This window comes from Miniopterus schreibersii (assembly GCF_964146895.1).
Source record: "Miniopterus schreibersii genome assembly, chromosome: 13".
Taxonomy (NCBI): Eukaryota; Metazoa; Chordata; class Mammalia; order Chiroptera; family Miniopteridae; genus Miniopterus; species Miniopterus schreibersii.
Genome location: NC_138113.1, coordinates 13,812,881 through 13,826,886, shown reverse-complemented (window position 1 = coordinate 13,826,886; position 14,006 = coordinate 13,812,881). Strand labels below are relative to the sequence as shown.

The window sequence follows — 14,006 nt, the reverse complement described above, 5'->3', positions numbered from 1 at the left end:
TTGCAGAAAGGGCTTAAAAGATGTCCTCAGATCTTTTGCCCTGCTCTGCATCTTATCAACACCCCCAGGCAAGGTTTTCTCAACCCCGGATGAACCCGATTCTATACCTTCTCCTCGCCTGTGCACAGGCTGCCGAATGGTCCCGGGAGACATCAGCTGGTGCTAACACTCTGGTGCCATCAGTCTCAGGAGGCCTGTGTATGCCTACTGGTCCTGCCACCCTTCCTAGCCAGCTTTCTCCCTCCAGCTCCATTTAAATCTTCCCCACTCTCCCCAAATTCTAAGTCCACACCCTTCCTGTCACAGCAGGTGAGACCTTCTGTTTAGGGATGAAATAGATGGCATCAACTTCCCAAGACACACCAACCCATACACTTCACTGTATCTGCACCACCCTTCTCCATCTCTTTCATCTCCAAGGACAAAGTGTGCCTCCTACAGTGACAGGCCAGCCCTCCACCTGTACTGCAGATGCACCTTTCATTGCTGCATTCATTTATAAATCAACATTTATTGAGTTCCCACGGCTTGGATTCATCTCCTCCTGCCTCCTGGCTCAGAGCTTATCAAACTTTAATGTGCATGCAGATCTCCCGGGGATCTTGTTGAAATGTGCCTGCTAGTTCAATGAGGCTGCATTTCTAATAAGCTCCCAGGTGATAACCATGTGGCTGGTGGGAGGCCCTCAACTCCAGGAGCAAGGTTCTGGGGCAGTGGTTCCCAAAATAGCCTGCGCATTACAATCACCTGGGGAGCTTCAAAACCCATGGATGCCTCTGCTCCACTCCCAGAGAGTTGATTTAGTCTGGGGTGTGGCCTGGGCTATAGAATTTTTTTAAGGACAACCCCCTCCCCCTGGTGATTTTAATGTGCAGACAGTGTGGGAACCGCTGTTCCAGGGGACTTTGCCCTCCCTCCCTGATCACTCGTCTCTGCTCTATTGCATGGTTCCCAACAGCATTTGAACTTATTCAGCGTCTTACATCTTCAGAATAAAAAAAAAGAAGAGGGAGAAAGAAAGCACTATACAAACTCTCCTTCAGTTCAACTTTGCTCAGTACCTCCACCCTGCCCTCCGCTCCTTCAGAGCCAAAAACAAAACAGCTGCCTGAGTTTACTGCCTCCTGCTTCGCTCTGTGATCTGAGGCCTTGCCCCTCTCCCCACTCACCCCCTTGATTGCTCCCACCTGGCTCACCCATGATCCCTTGGACCCCATACCATTCTCTAGGTTACCCCATTAGTGGGAATCGTCTCCCACCCCAACCCCCTCTCGGCACACCTCTGATCTCTGGATTTCTATAACTACCGTCCCGGCTTTTGTCCTGCTGTTCAGGCTCTACCTTCTCAGTCTCATTTGCAGCCTCGGTTTCCTCTTGTCAGTGTTATAAGTTGGTCTTTCCTGCGGGTGTGTCATAAGCCGCCTTCTTACTGCACATTCTCTCTGGCATCAGCCACCACTTCTATGCTGCTGCTACTCACATGCCTGTCTCCAACCTGGACCTCTCCTCTGAGCTCCAGTCCCTTATATTTAAGTTTCAACCGGGCATCTCTGCCTGCATGTCTCCCAGGTTCCTCCAACTCAAGTTCCAATTGAACTCATCCTCTTTGCGCCTAAACTGTCCCCTTATCCCATATTCCCCATCTCAGTGAACGCTCTCCCGGCGTCCTGTTGCCCAAGTCAGAAATCTGGGTGTCATCCTTCACTCCTCCTGTCCCATCCAAACGACCACCACATCCTGGCAACACTGCCTCATTCACACACCGAGCACCCAGGTCCCTGCTAAACACTGAACATTCAGCATTAAAAAAAAATGCCATTCCTGTCCCTATGTTGCTTAAAGCCTGGTGAAGAATTGGGGTTAGTGCTATATAAGAAGTCCTGGTACCCAGAGAGTACTTGGTGGGGTCTTAGGTGGCAGGAGATGTGTCTGGGACAGAGCAGGGCTGGTCTTTGTGGACGCCCAGGAGGGACATGGTATAAGTGGAACTCAGGTGGGTGCTGGTGGTGCAGATGGAGAGAAGTGGAGGGACTTGAGCCTGTCACCTCTCCATTCTCACCCCTGCTTTTCTCCTTGAAATCATGATCAGCACCCGGGTTCCTACAACTGCCTCCTGACTGCTCTGCCTGTCTCCAGCTTTGCCCCATCAGACCCATTCACCATCCGTAAGATGCTCTTAAAGTACAAACATCACGTCATACTGTGTTCAGGACCCATCAGTTACACCATTGCCCTTAAAATGAAGTCCCACCTCTTCCACAGAGCCTGGTCTCGCAAGAGCCATGTGGTCTGTATCTTCATCTCTCATCCCACTCATTTCCCCTTCTCCACCCCCCACAGCACAGACACATATGCTCACCTCCTACAGAGTTGCCCCTGCCCACAGAACTCTCACTTTTCCACGTGCATTACTCTCCCTCTGCTAGTCCCCTGCCTCACCGACTTTCTGGTTTATCTAGATAACGACCATTTTTCCTTCAGTTGACCACCACTGACCTGAAAAGCAGGGGCACACCCCTCAGGTGCTCCCACAATCCCTGCATACCCACCCCATGTCCACATCAGGTTGTGATCACTCGTTTCATTACCTTTTTCTATTGCTCGAAAGCTCATCAGTATATCCCACATTGGCACAATGCCTGGCACATAGTAGGTGCTCAATAAATATTCGACGAACAAATACATGACCAGGCCCTGGAACCAGCCAAAGAAGAGATTCCTTGAGGGTTGGGGTGGTCGGGGGTGGTATTTCAACTGCAGAAACCTGGGAGGGATTTGTGAGTAAGTAGACCCAGTGTCTCGAAGGTGAATTATTACAACATACTGAATGTTCTTGTAGCCTTGTTTTTAATGAAGAGTCAAAATACTCCCCAAATCCATTTTCAAGTTGAAGTACAAGTCCTTGGTGTCATTACAGCACCGTTGTGAGATATTGCTGAGTGTTTCCATAGCTCTGTCTGGAGCTCTAGAGATCTCTCTTGTTTATTTTTCAAAAAAATTTATCTTTATTGTTGAAAGTATTACAGATGTCCCATTCCCCCTCTCCCCCTTGACCTCCACCCCCCCGGCCCTCACCACTCTACTGTCTGTGTCCATGGGTTATGCATCCCTTGCTTATTTCTCTCGGTGCCCTCCAGAGAGATGTAGGTGGCGAGCGTGGGCACAGGTTGCACTTTGTGCTCGCCAGCCCGGGACCTGTCCCTGACACAGCTGCGCTTTATTCTCTGTCTGCCCCTAGCATTGAGAGCAGACTGGACCTGAGGAGGAGACTGCAGTGCCGTAGCTTCAAGTGGTACCTGGAAAACGTCTATCCGGAACTCAGGTATCTGCCCTACTGTGTGAGCCTTTGGTGGCTGCAAGGAGAGGCCCTCAGCTGACTTGGTCTGGATAAGGGGCAGACTTTGGCCACCTGGATGAGAGTTTTCAATTATATAGAGCTCCACCTTATCCTTGGAACCAGAAGAGGAGTTATAATAGTCAGTAGCATGAGGGGTTGTGGTTAGCTAGGAGCAGTGTTTCTCAACGGCTGACCTGAGGATGTAGGTGTGCAGGCTGGCTCCGTTCCAGCCCCAGCTAACCTTTGGCTCTCGGGTCTTTCCTCTGCCTTGTTCCTAGGGGTATCCTCCTCCCTAGCACAGCCCAGGGCGAAATGCCCTTGCCATTCTCAGAACACTGAGCATGCCCCCACCTCTTCAGCTGCGAGTGTTAAAATCCCAAGAGCCTCTGCTTCTCATCTCTCCCGTGACTTTCCTCTAGAGTCCCCAATGATTCCTCCATCCAGAAGGGCAATATCCGGCAGAGGCAGAAGTGCCTAGAGTCTCAAAGGCAGAAGAACCAGGAGACCTACAACCTCAGGTTGAGCCCCTGTGCCAAGACGAAAGGCGAAGATGCAAAGTCCCAGGTAGGTAACTGGCTGGGGATTTGAGAGCGTGTGTGTGGACTCGGCCTCTGTCACCTGATTTTATGTGACACCAGCTGTCCAGTTATACTCTGAACTCAGCAGCAGAGTAGAAATGTTACTCCCCCTTACTCTGCTGGGTTCCATGGAATTTCTCTGAAAGATGCCTTGCCAGGCAGCGTCGTGCCTGTAGGAAATTGCCATTAAATTAGCAGTTGAATGAGTATGTCGTCGGTGTCCAACCTGCTGGCGGTACATGTGGGCTTGGTAAGGCAGGACAGCTCCTCCCAGATATGAAACCCAGACAGAAAAGCATGCTGCTGGGTGATGCTGCTCCAGCATGAAATGTCTGCTCTGGGAGTCGCTAACCCTGACTTCCAGGGAGTGACAGACTTGCTGAAGGCCTTACCATCCTCTGCCACACCCATCTCTGAGCAGGGCCCTTGTTCATTCCCACCCTGCCTTGCCAGGCCTGTGGCTCCACCTCTGCTACTGCCTGGGTCCCCCAGGTCTGCAGGAACCTTGTCGCTCCTTCTCAGAAAGGTTTCCTGGTGCTTCAGTTGATTCATCCACATCGCACCCCCGTGTTCTGTGGGCCAGTGCTCTCCCCTCTGATGACAGAACTGCTCTTCTCAAGGTCACTGACAAATACATGGCTGCTTCAGCCTCTGTAACGTTTGCCTGCTGGATGCGCTAAAGTGCACCCATCTCTTGAACATCCCTCCCGGCCCTGGCTGCTCTGCATGATCCCGGTTCTCCTGCATTTCCACCCTCCCTGTCTGTTTTCGTTGCTGGCTCCTCTCCCCAACTCTCCTACCCTTAAGGTGAGTACTCATCACGGATCTCAGGCCACTGTTCCTTTCCCTGTGAGTGGCTTCTTGGAGATTTTATCCATGCTTCCAGCTTTGGCAGCCTCCTCTGTTTCACTGATTCACAAATTCTATATCTTTATCCACCTATAAATTCATTCATTCATTCATTCCTTCATTCAGCAAACATCTACGTTGTCTGCTAGCTGTTTAATAAACCCATTCATCACTGGCCATTCTGGGAAGTCTCACAGGCTGCAGGGTGGGAATTGGAAACCCCTCCTTGTTCCCTGCCCCCACTCCTGTCTTCTCCCCCCCATCTCCTCTCCTGCAGATGTGGTCATTGAGCCGTGTTCCTCTGAGAAATACAGAGGCTGAATTATTTCAATGCCAGTAAAGCCCCAGCTAATGGAAAGTCCACTTAGTGAAAGGGCTTCGATCTCTGTCTGTGCCAGACCTTTGGGGGCCTTGAGGTAGTTCCTCAGGCCCCAGCCCCACCCCATGGGTATACGCTGTGCATTCCTTCCCTAAAAGCATTTGTGGATGGCGTGTCTCAGATGTCAGAAGAACCACTCCACCCACCCCCATGCCATCCCCAGCACTTCAATTTTTGAGGCCACTAGGATAGTAAAAAAGAAATGCCAAAATGGGCTTTTGGAAATTATGGTATATTTTTAAAGTTTTTTGTTGTTGACCCAGGTAATGCTTTTCACATAAGGACAAAGCTACTGTACAGTGGTGGCCATAAGATAATTGCAGGGTCATTGTTCAATTGCTGAGGCATTGGGCACTCAAAGCTGTGTGGTGAGGTCATGGGACAGGGATGACCCTCATCTTTCCACAGCGGTGACTGTGTGTTTAGCTTCCTTTCCAGACAATGGCAGAAGTCTAAAGTTGAGGCCAGTTGTAGGTGGGCCTGATTAGTGGCTCCCTGGCAGCCCTGCCCTTGAAGCTGGACCCTGGGCCCTTTTCTTCTTTCCTAACAGAGCAAGGAATTATCTGGGCCAATACCCAGGACCTGCTCCCACCTTCTAGATCAACTCTAGACATCTAGGACCCCGAATCCCTCACCCAAGTGGCCCAAGTCTGACTTCAGGACCTAGGATCTCACCCCTGGGTCCGTCCTCTTGAAGTGGACTGTGTCCCAAGCACACACCTAGATCCAAGGGGGACCAATGGGGGACAGTGACCAAGCATGGACATGCAGGCTGGGAGTTCACAATGGGGGACAGAGCCAGGGGTGGGAAGAAAAGGGGGCAGTGCAGGCTGGAAGCCAGTGCTGTGTGTGTCCCCTGGTCTGGTGCGGAGTCCCCCAGTGTGGGCCTCCATTCCTACATTGCCTGGTTCTCAGCAATGTTAGGGAAGGGGCCTGTTCTCTGGTCTGCACCCTCCCTAGTCCCCACATGGGGCATGACCTTTGCTTCCCTCCTCAAAGGGGTTGCCACTGGGAACTGGCCAGGAGGAAGAATCTCTTGCCAGTTCTCCCCTGTCAAAGTGGAGCTGACTTATAGTTTTAATATTTACAACCTGGAAGAGGATCTCAGACAGACAGCTTCTGTGATTAAACTTGAATAAAAGCGCTCCAGAGCCAACTGCGACTCTGGCAGCAGCAGCAATAGCAGAGCTGATGGAGACAGGGTGTGCAGGGACCACTTACTAGTACATGACTCAGGAGAAACTCTCTGGGCCTTACTTTTACCATCTGTAAAATGGGACTAATAATAGCTATTTAATAGGGTACTCGTGATGATTAAATTAAGCCGAGTGAAGTTCCCAGACAGTCCTGGCATACGATAGTGCTCCATAAATGTCAGCTATTGTTAGCAGCACATCCTGGTTTTGTGTCACATCTGTGCCTGCAGCTGTCTTCCCCGTCAGCTTATCCCGGAGGAAGACCAGGTATGCGTAGGATGGTGACCTGCGCAGGCCAGAGCAGAACTTCTTGATCTGTCCCAAGCAGTACATTTCACAACTTTTTACTATAAAAAAATGTCAAATATATATATAGACATAGAAATAGGTGGAAGATGATAAGGAACCCCCATGTTCCCATCCCCAGGATCCAAGAATTCTCAAGTCACAGCCAGTCTTGTTTCACCTCTGTTTCCATTCACTGCTCAGGGAGTACTTTCTGGTCCAGGTCTTCTCCTAACACCAGCAACTTGAAAAGAACCCACAGGCAGGACCCAGTCCTAGAGGACAGAGGCTCCCACTGGGCTGGTGGCCCCATCCGGGTGTGAGGGACAGAGGACAGACGGCATCCAGGTGGTCCTGTGGGTAGAGCAGACGGACCCAAGCTGGTAGGACAGGAGGAGGAACTAAGCCAAGTCACAGAGAGACACTGAAGGTGTCAGCAGATGGCGGAGGCCAGGAAAGTACCAGGGCTGGAAGGTGGCTGCCAGGAGCTGGGGCAGGTGCAGAGCAAGAGGCGGGTAAACACTGTATTAGCTCACGGAGCACCGGGCCCTAGTATGGGGCTGGCCAGCTAAGGGACCTTTCTTCATTTTCCACCAAGGAGAAGTAGCCAGTGAGGGGCCTGTCTAGAGGCTGAGGGTGAGCTTGGGCAGTAGGGGTGAAGTGGAGAAGGGATCCAGCCCCTACCCGGGTCCTCTCTGCAGCTCCTCTCCGGGCAGCCAATTCAGGAATCATCCTCTTCGCCCCGTGAGAAGGCAGAGGACAGATCTCCCCATTTTTTAGCCTGGGCAAAACCTCTTGGAGGTTCCTATTTTGACTTTAGTATGCCAGCACTTTGCCCCTGATGTAAGAACTGGGAAGGATATAGGCTTCCTCAGCAGTTAGTTGCATTCTGATCTCTGGCATTTTGGAGGAAATAGTGAGGAGCATTCCTCGTAACGAACCCCTTTTCCTTTTGTCATAAGATTCTCCTTGCCCATTTGATTTCTCAGCTTCGCTCCCTGCCGGAGCTCAGGGGTCAAGTGATCTGCTCTGCTGGGGTGCTAGAGTGCATGCACCCTCTTGGAATAATTTTATTTCTCATGATATTCCTTCTCCCGTCCTCGCTTCTCTTCCACTGCCTGTCTCGGGACACTTCATTCCCTTTGTCCCTCCCCTGCCTCTTGTCATAACTCTCATATTGTCAGAACACCGATTTAGACTCCTTTTCAGAGAAGAAGGGACATTCTAAAGACAGCTGGGGGTGACCTGCCAACTAGCTGCTAGAAATGTCAAGTGTGGGGAACAGACACTTACCAACAGAAATTGGAGACCACACAGCTCAGCTCAGCTGGGGTGTTGCTCAGCTCCTCCCAGAGGTGGCCTTCCTGCCCCTGGCCAGTCCCCTTCTTGGGGTGTGGAGATGGAGACTGCAGTAGGGGTGTGACTAAGAGTCTCTCACCCTTCAGTAGCATTTTCCAAGGTGACTTTATTGATGATTGATTCCTGTTAAGTCTCCCAGTGCTTTTTACCAAACCATGTTATATTGTCACATGTGGGCACAATAGTATCCCACCAGTGGCGGCTTCCAAGGATCCTCACGTGACCCTTCTTTTCTCTTCTCCTCCAGATCTGGGCCTTCACATACACCCAGCAGATCCTCCAGGAGGAGCTGTGCCTGTCGGTCATCACCTTTTTCCCTGGTGCCCCAGTGGTTCTTGTCCTTTGCAAGAACGGAGATGACAAGCAGGTAAGTGCACAGCGGTCTGCCCTGGGGCATGGCTGCCTTCAATAGTGTGACTGCCTGGGTAGGTGTAAGTCTCGTGAGCAGGAAAAGAGAAACTATAGAAGAGGAGTCTTGGTAAGCAAGAAGTCCTTGTGGTTAGGAGAGGGACAGATGCTGCCAGGGCCATGGTCAGCCTGACACATGAAAGCTTATTGATCTCGTTGGACTCCAGGATACATGTGTATCTTGAACTATCCTCTCTTGCTCAGATGCCCACCTGGGATCCCAGAGCAACAGAAGACTGGGACAAAGCCTTTAGGGCCACAAGGATGAGCAGGGCTTAAACCTTTGCCTGGGGGGCCTTAGGCTCTGGCAGGATGTCCACCAAGTTCGTAGCACTCTGGGTACACCAGGTACCCAATTTCTCTAGCAGCAAAGTGTTGGCTACATTCAGTCCCCTGCCAGGTGGGTACTGGCACTAGGAAAGCTGAGATGCAAATGCCTATTTTATGTCTCACTGGCTCTGTGACCCATGGCAGGTTACTGGGTCTCTCTGAGCTTCAGTTCCTTCCTGTATGAAATGTAGTTGATTATGCCCACTACACAGGGTAGCTGTTTAGAGAAATTAAGAGATACCCATGGTACCCGGTCAATGGTGATTTCCCATTTCTTGTCCATTCCCTCCCTGCTTGTCATGCAAGGTAAGGTCCGTCCAGGAAGCAACAGCCTGAGAACCTCCCCCCCTCCCCCCCCACCGCCTTGCTTGGTCCCCCCATGTGCTGAAGCACTTTGGAGGAGCAGAGGTTTATATGCTGCCTGGAGCCCCCCTCCCCCACCCCCACCAGCTCACTCCCAAGTCCTCGGGACCATGCAGACACCCAGTGTGGATCCTTTCTTTGGTTGCTCCTGCGACTAACTCGCTCCATATTTTCTGGACTATTGCTTGGAAGGTTATTCCCTTCTAATGAGTTTTCCTAGCAAACATATTGATTTTGCTTTTACTTTTTTTTTTTATCTGATTAAAAAAACAGCAATAATACCTGGCAAAGCAATTAGCTGCAGTTTTATTTCTCCATGAGACCGTGAAGTCAGGTCTCGAGGTGACCCTAGCCATGTGCTTAAACATTTCTGATTCTGCTGGAACTGCTCATATTATTGATAGGACCTGGCCTTAGCCGAGAGCCCTGGCTCACCCTCTCTCCTCCCCGTCTTCTCAGCAATGGACCAAGACTGGCTCCCGCATCGAGCACATGGCCTCTCACCTCTGCCTAGACACAGACATGTTTGGTGATGGCACTGAGAATGACAAGGAGGTCGTCGTCAACCCATGCGAGTCCTCACTCATGAGCCAGCACTGGGACATGGTGAGCCACTGAAGATCCATGCCAGAACCAGTGGGGGCCGTGGCGTGGCATGTCCCCAGATGAGAAGCAGACTGGAGATCAGGCTGAGAGCGCCCGTGACTATTGCAAATGCCCTGAACTGGGAGGTGGAGGCAGAGCCCCCCAGGTCAGGGGCAGCTTTCTCAGGGAGAAAAAGCTTGCAAGCTACGTGGGGCTTCAAGGCAGATCCCACGTGTTCTCAATGCCACAAAGTTCCAGTCCTGGCCCGGTCTGCCCCTAATTGATGTCTGGAGACAGAGATCTAATGGGAAGTGTTAATGTTTTTCTCTTTCTTACCCAAGAGGCCAGAGAGAAAGCCTTCTTGTCACGACGCCAGGGCTAAATTGAAAGGTGAAGACTGGAGGTTGTTTTTGAAACAAATAAATGAACCTTAGAAGTTTTTGTGTATCTCTTACTTACGTTAGCTTACGGCTAGGCCGAGTTCTCCATCAAGTGGGCTCCTGGGGGCTCTGGGGTCTTGTGTCAGGGTGGACGAAGCAGAGAAAAGAGAAGTGAGAGGCCTGGGCTGCCACCGATAGGCTCTGTGACCTTTAAGAGACCTGTAACTTCTCTGGCCCTTCATTTTCTGTTATGTCAAGTTGGGGAGCAGGAGCTCATCAGTGGTTCTCACCCAGGGATACAGTCTTTCTCATCTGGGAAAACTGTATCTATTCGGGGCTCTGGGTTCCGTCCACCTGGGGAGATCCTGCTTCAGTAGGTCCAGGGTGGGGTCCAGGCTCCTCAGCTGATTCCGATGCCCTTCCCTGGTTAGAATCAGTGTCCTAGAGGGCTCTGTGGGCCGTGTTAGTCTTCGGCCACTAATGTAAAGAATTTCTTACTCTGATCAATTCCTTGTGTGCTCTGGGTCTCGTGGTTGTCCATTCTTATTAACTAGCATTTAAGAGACGAACCAATCTGTATTGTTTAAAAGTTCCCCAAACATGCCTGCATATCTCTGCCCAGGTAAGTTCATCACATACCGATTAGTTACGGTCTTATTTATCTATTGCTAAGTAACAAAGTTCCCCAAAGCTTAGCAGCTTAAAGCAACACTCACTTATCTCATGGTTTCTATGGGGCAAGAATCAAGGCACAGCTTCACTGGGTGCCCTGCTTCAGGGTGACTTCACTATGATCAAGGAGTTGGCTGGGACTGCAGTCATCTCAAGGTTCAATCGGGAAGGATCTTTCCAAGCTCACTCCGTGATTGTTGGCAGGATTCAGCTCCTGGCAGGCCATCAGCCGGAAGCTTCCCTCCGTTCCTTGCCACATAGGCCTCTTCAAGGCAGCTGCCTATTTCACCAATGCAAGCAAGCCAGGAAGGCACGAGTGCCCGCAAGGCAGAGGTCACAGCCTTTATAACCTGACCTCACAAGTTACTTCCCATCACTTTTCCCGCATTCTGTTCCATAGAAGCAAGTCAGTAGGCCCAGCCCACACTCAAGGAGAGAGGATTACACAGGAGAGCTAATGCTGGGAGGTAGGGATCCTTGGGGGCCCTTTTAGAATCCCCATCTATCACAGTATTTTACCCTAGACAGGCGTCGGCCTCCTCTTCATCCAGGACGCCTTCAGTGATTGGCAGTCGTTCAAGCTCATCATTATAGAATGCAATGACTGTGGCCGACTGCAGACGTGGAAAGTGGAGGGCTGAGTGCACAGGCCCAGCTCTCCTCTGGTGGTTGTATTTGTTTATGCAATCCTCCTCTTGCCATTGGTAGTTAGGATTTGGCTCTCTTGTGGGACTATTTCAGTCCCCACTGTGAAAAGGAGAGGAGGCCATGGGACAAAGACATCTGTAGAAGAAGATGTTCTGATGGCTCCTCAAGCCCTGTGTCCATAGGGTTGAAGCCAGCCTTACAGAGAACAGGAGGAGAGAGGTTCATCAGTGCTCTTTTCCCTAAGTAGAGGACACAGGCACTGCATTAACACAACCACAGGAGCTGGCATTGTCCTCATCTGTTTCCTGTCTGCCGGTGTATGTGCCTGTCCCTGAGTCCCCTGGCGACAGGAAAGCTGCCTCTTGCTTTGCCTCATTTCCAGCACTGGGCCAGGCACCTCAAGTGCTCAGTGTGTTTTTCTAAATGCATGATTGCAACAACCGTTCCTTGCCGAAGAGGAAGTGACTTGACTTACATTTTACCCCCAAAAGTCACGAAGTGTAGGTGGCTGTAGGTCTGTCTCAAACACCCAGGGAAATGGGTGCCTCTGCCCAGGGGGCAAACATTTATTTATCTCCGCTGTTTTCCATGTTGCAGGAGAGCTAACACTCAGTGATCCCACCAACCTCCCTCTTACTAGTGAAGGACCTTGGGGTAAAAATGAAGAATATGGAGGGTAACCTGCTGGTGGAGACATGGATGGTTGACATGTGAGCTGCTGGGTGTGCATCTTGTAGTTATTGGAGTGTAACTGACATATTATATTAGTTTCAGGTGCAGGGGCATGCATCCTGAGGCCTCCTTAGTGGAAAATGCAGGCTAAAAACTCTGGTGATGCAAACAGAAGTCACTACAACTGTGTAGATATCCACATGCCTTCTGTCCACTAAGCTGATGTCTGAAGCTGAAGCAAGAGTGATTTGTGATTTAAAAACAAGGACAGCAGTGATTCCAAACCTCAACCCATCCGAGACTAAACTGATGATACCCTGATAGGACAGTGACCTGCCCCAGTGTGGGACGCCTGTGGCCTGCACGTGCACAGCAAAGTGAGTGTGACCTGGTGGTCAGTTTGGTGTTTTTTGGTGGATTAGAGTTCTCAGTCAATTCTGATCATTGAGTTTGAATGTCCAATTTCTGAATTTCCTAGAATAAATAGCTCGGTGGGTTACCAGCAGTTGTGGGTGAAAGTGACAGTTTGTCAAATGACATCGACTTCTGGAAACAAAAAGAACCTATACTCTTGATATTTTTAGGGTTCACAAGATTTAGACCCCAAACTGAACTTGAAGAGTCACCACCCTGGAACATCCTCACCACACTGCCAGGTGAGGAGGTGTCCTAGTGTGTAGAGACTCCCTCACCCAGGAGCACACCTGGCTGGTAAGAACGGATGTGAATGATATGCGCTCCTTTGTATCTTAATGGTGAAGTGTGCAGATTAAATGAAAGGGAATTTATACGTGTGTGTGTGTGTGTGTGTGTGTTATAACACTGGAAAGAAGAGAGGCGGGGGCCTCAGGCACTCTCCAGTGTCTAGATGAGAGTTGCAGAGGTAATGATGGTGAATGGATTGGCAGAAATGGGAGTTTTTAGGTAATTCTGGGGCCAGCATAGGTGGCTGAGCCAGGTGCCATGTGGAGTCTTAAGACTCACTCTCTTACTTTGTTTTCTTACGTGCCGTGTAATTTCTCTGTGTGAGCTCATCTTCAGCAGTGGTTATTTCCTCTGGGCCCCCTGGTTCTGGAGGCATGCCTCAGGGAAGGTTCAAGTTTGCCTCTGTTGGGTTCCATTGGTTTCAAGCCAATTTACATATCGATTTCTCCATTTGTGGTTCCCACACTGTGGGAATATAATGCAAATTTAGACCCCGCCTCTGTGCTTGGCACAGGTTTGGGTTCTGGTCTTTCACACATGATCTTTTTTCCACTCAAATTTTCTTCTTGCTTTCACCACTCCCCCAGCTGGGTGGGGATAGTCTCACCCAGCTCTATGCCCCGTCTCACTTCTGGCCCCTGCCACGTTGAGGCTGTGGGCTTCAGTGTCGGCCCCTGCTCGGTGTTAAAAGCCCAGCCCTGAGTACACGCATCTGGCTGCAGTTCCCCTCCAGCTCTCACTCTCTACTATGGCTTTGAATTCCCACTTGTTTTTGGAATCTGGAATCCTTCCTTCCATTCTTTCGAATGCAGCTGCGATTTCTGGTTGTTTCATTGTATTTTATCCCATATTTATATGTGTGTGGGGGAAGGGTCCTCCATGTCAGCTCAGACCGAAATTTCTTAGTGCTGTAATTGGCTGTCACCACAGCCTTTCCTACTGGCTGTGGGACCACATCTTAGTAGAGACGCTCCATCCATTTCCATGAATAAGTGAGAGAATAAGCCTGTGATTCTTTAGTTCCACTTCCTAATTACCCCCTGGCTACAGCTATCAGACATGAGAGTTTTCAAAAGATAGCAAAGGCAGAAATGGAGGACCGAGAAGACAAATTTATAACAATGAAATCTCGTTATAATACACATAGATTTAGAGATCATGCATATTTTACTTTGTAATGACAGAGTTTAATACTGAAAGTGCTAACTGGAAAGAACTATCAGTAATGGAAATCTTTAATAGTGCCGTAGAACCGAGCAA

At 50.2% G+C, this 14,006-nt stretch overlaps 1 protein-coding gene across 3 annotated transcripts in view; it reads left to right on the top strand.

Moving 5' to 3' along the window:
* GALNT14 (polypeptide N-acetylgalactosaminyltransferase 14) overlaps positions 1-10,109 on the top strand; it is a 157,623-nt gene extending 147,514 nt beyond the window's left edge. For all 3 annotated transcript variants that reach the window (XM_081156610.1, XM_081156612.1, XM_081156611.1), the window contains exons 12-15: positions 3,239-3,322; positions 3,757-3,901; positions 8,231-8,350; positions 9,544-10,109. In XM_081156610.1, the coding sequence (XP_081012736.1) occupies positions 3,239-3,322; positions 3,757-3,901; positions 8,231-8,350; positions 9,544-9,702 (508 nt within the window). In that variant the 3' untranslated portion in view covers positions 9,703-10,109. The remainder of the gene's footprint in view (positions 1-3,238; positions 3,323-3,756; positions 3,902-8,230; positions 8,351-9,543) is intronic.
* The last annotated feature ends 3,897 nt before the right edge of the window (positions 10,110-14,006 follow it).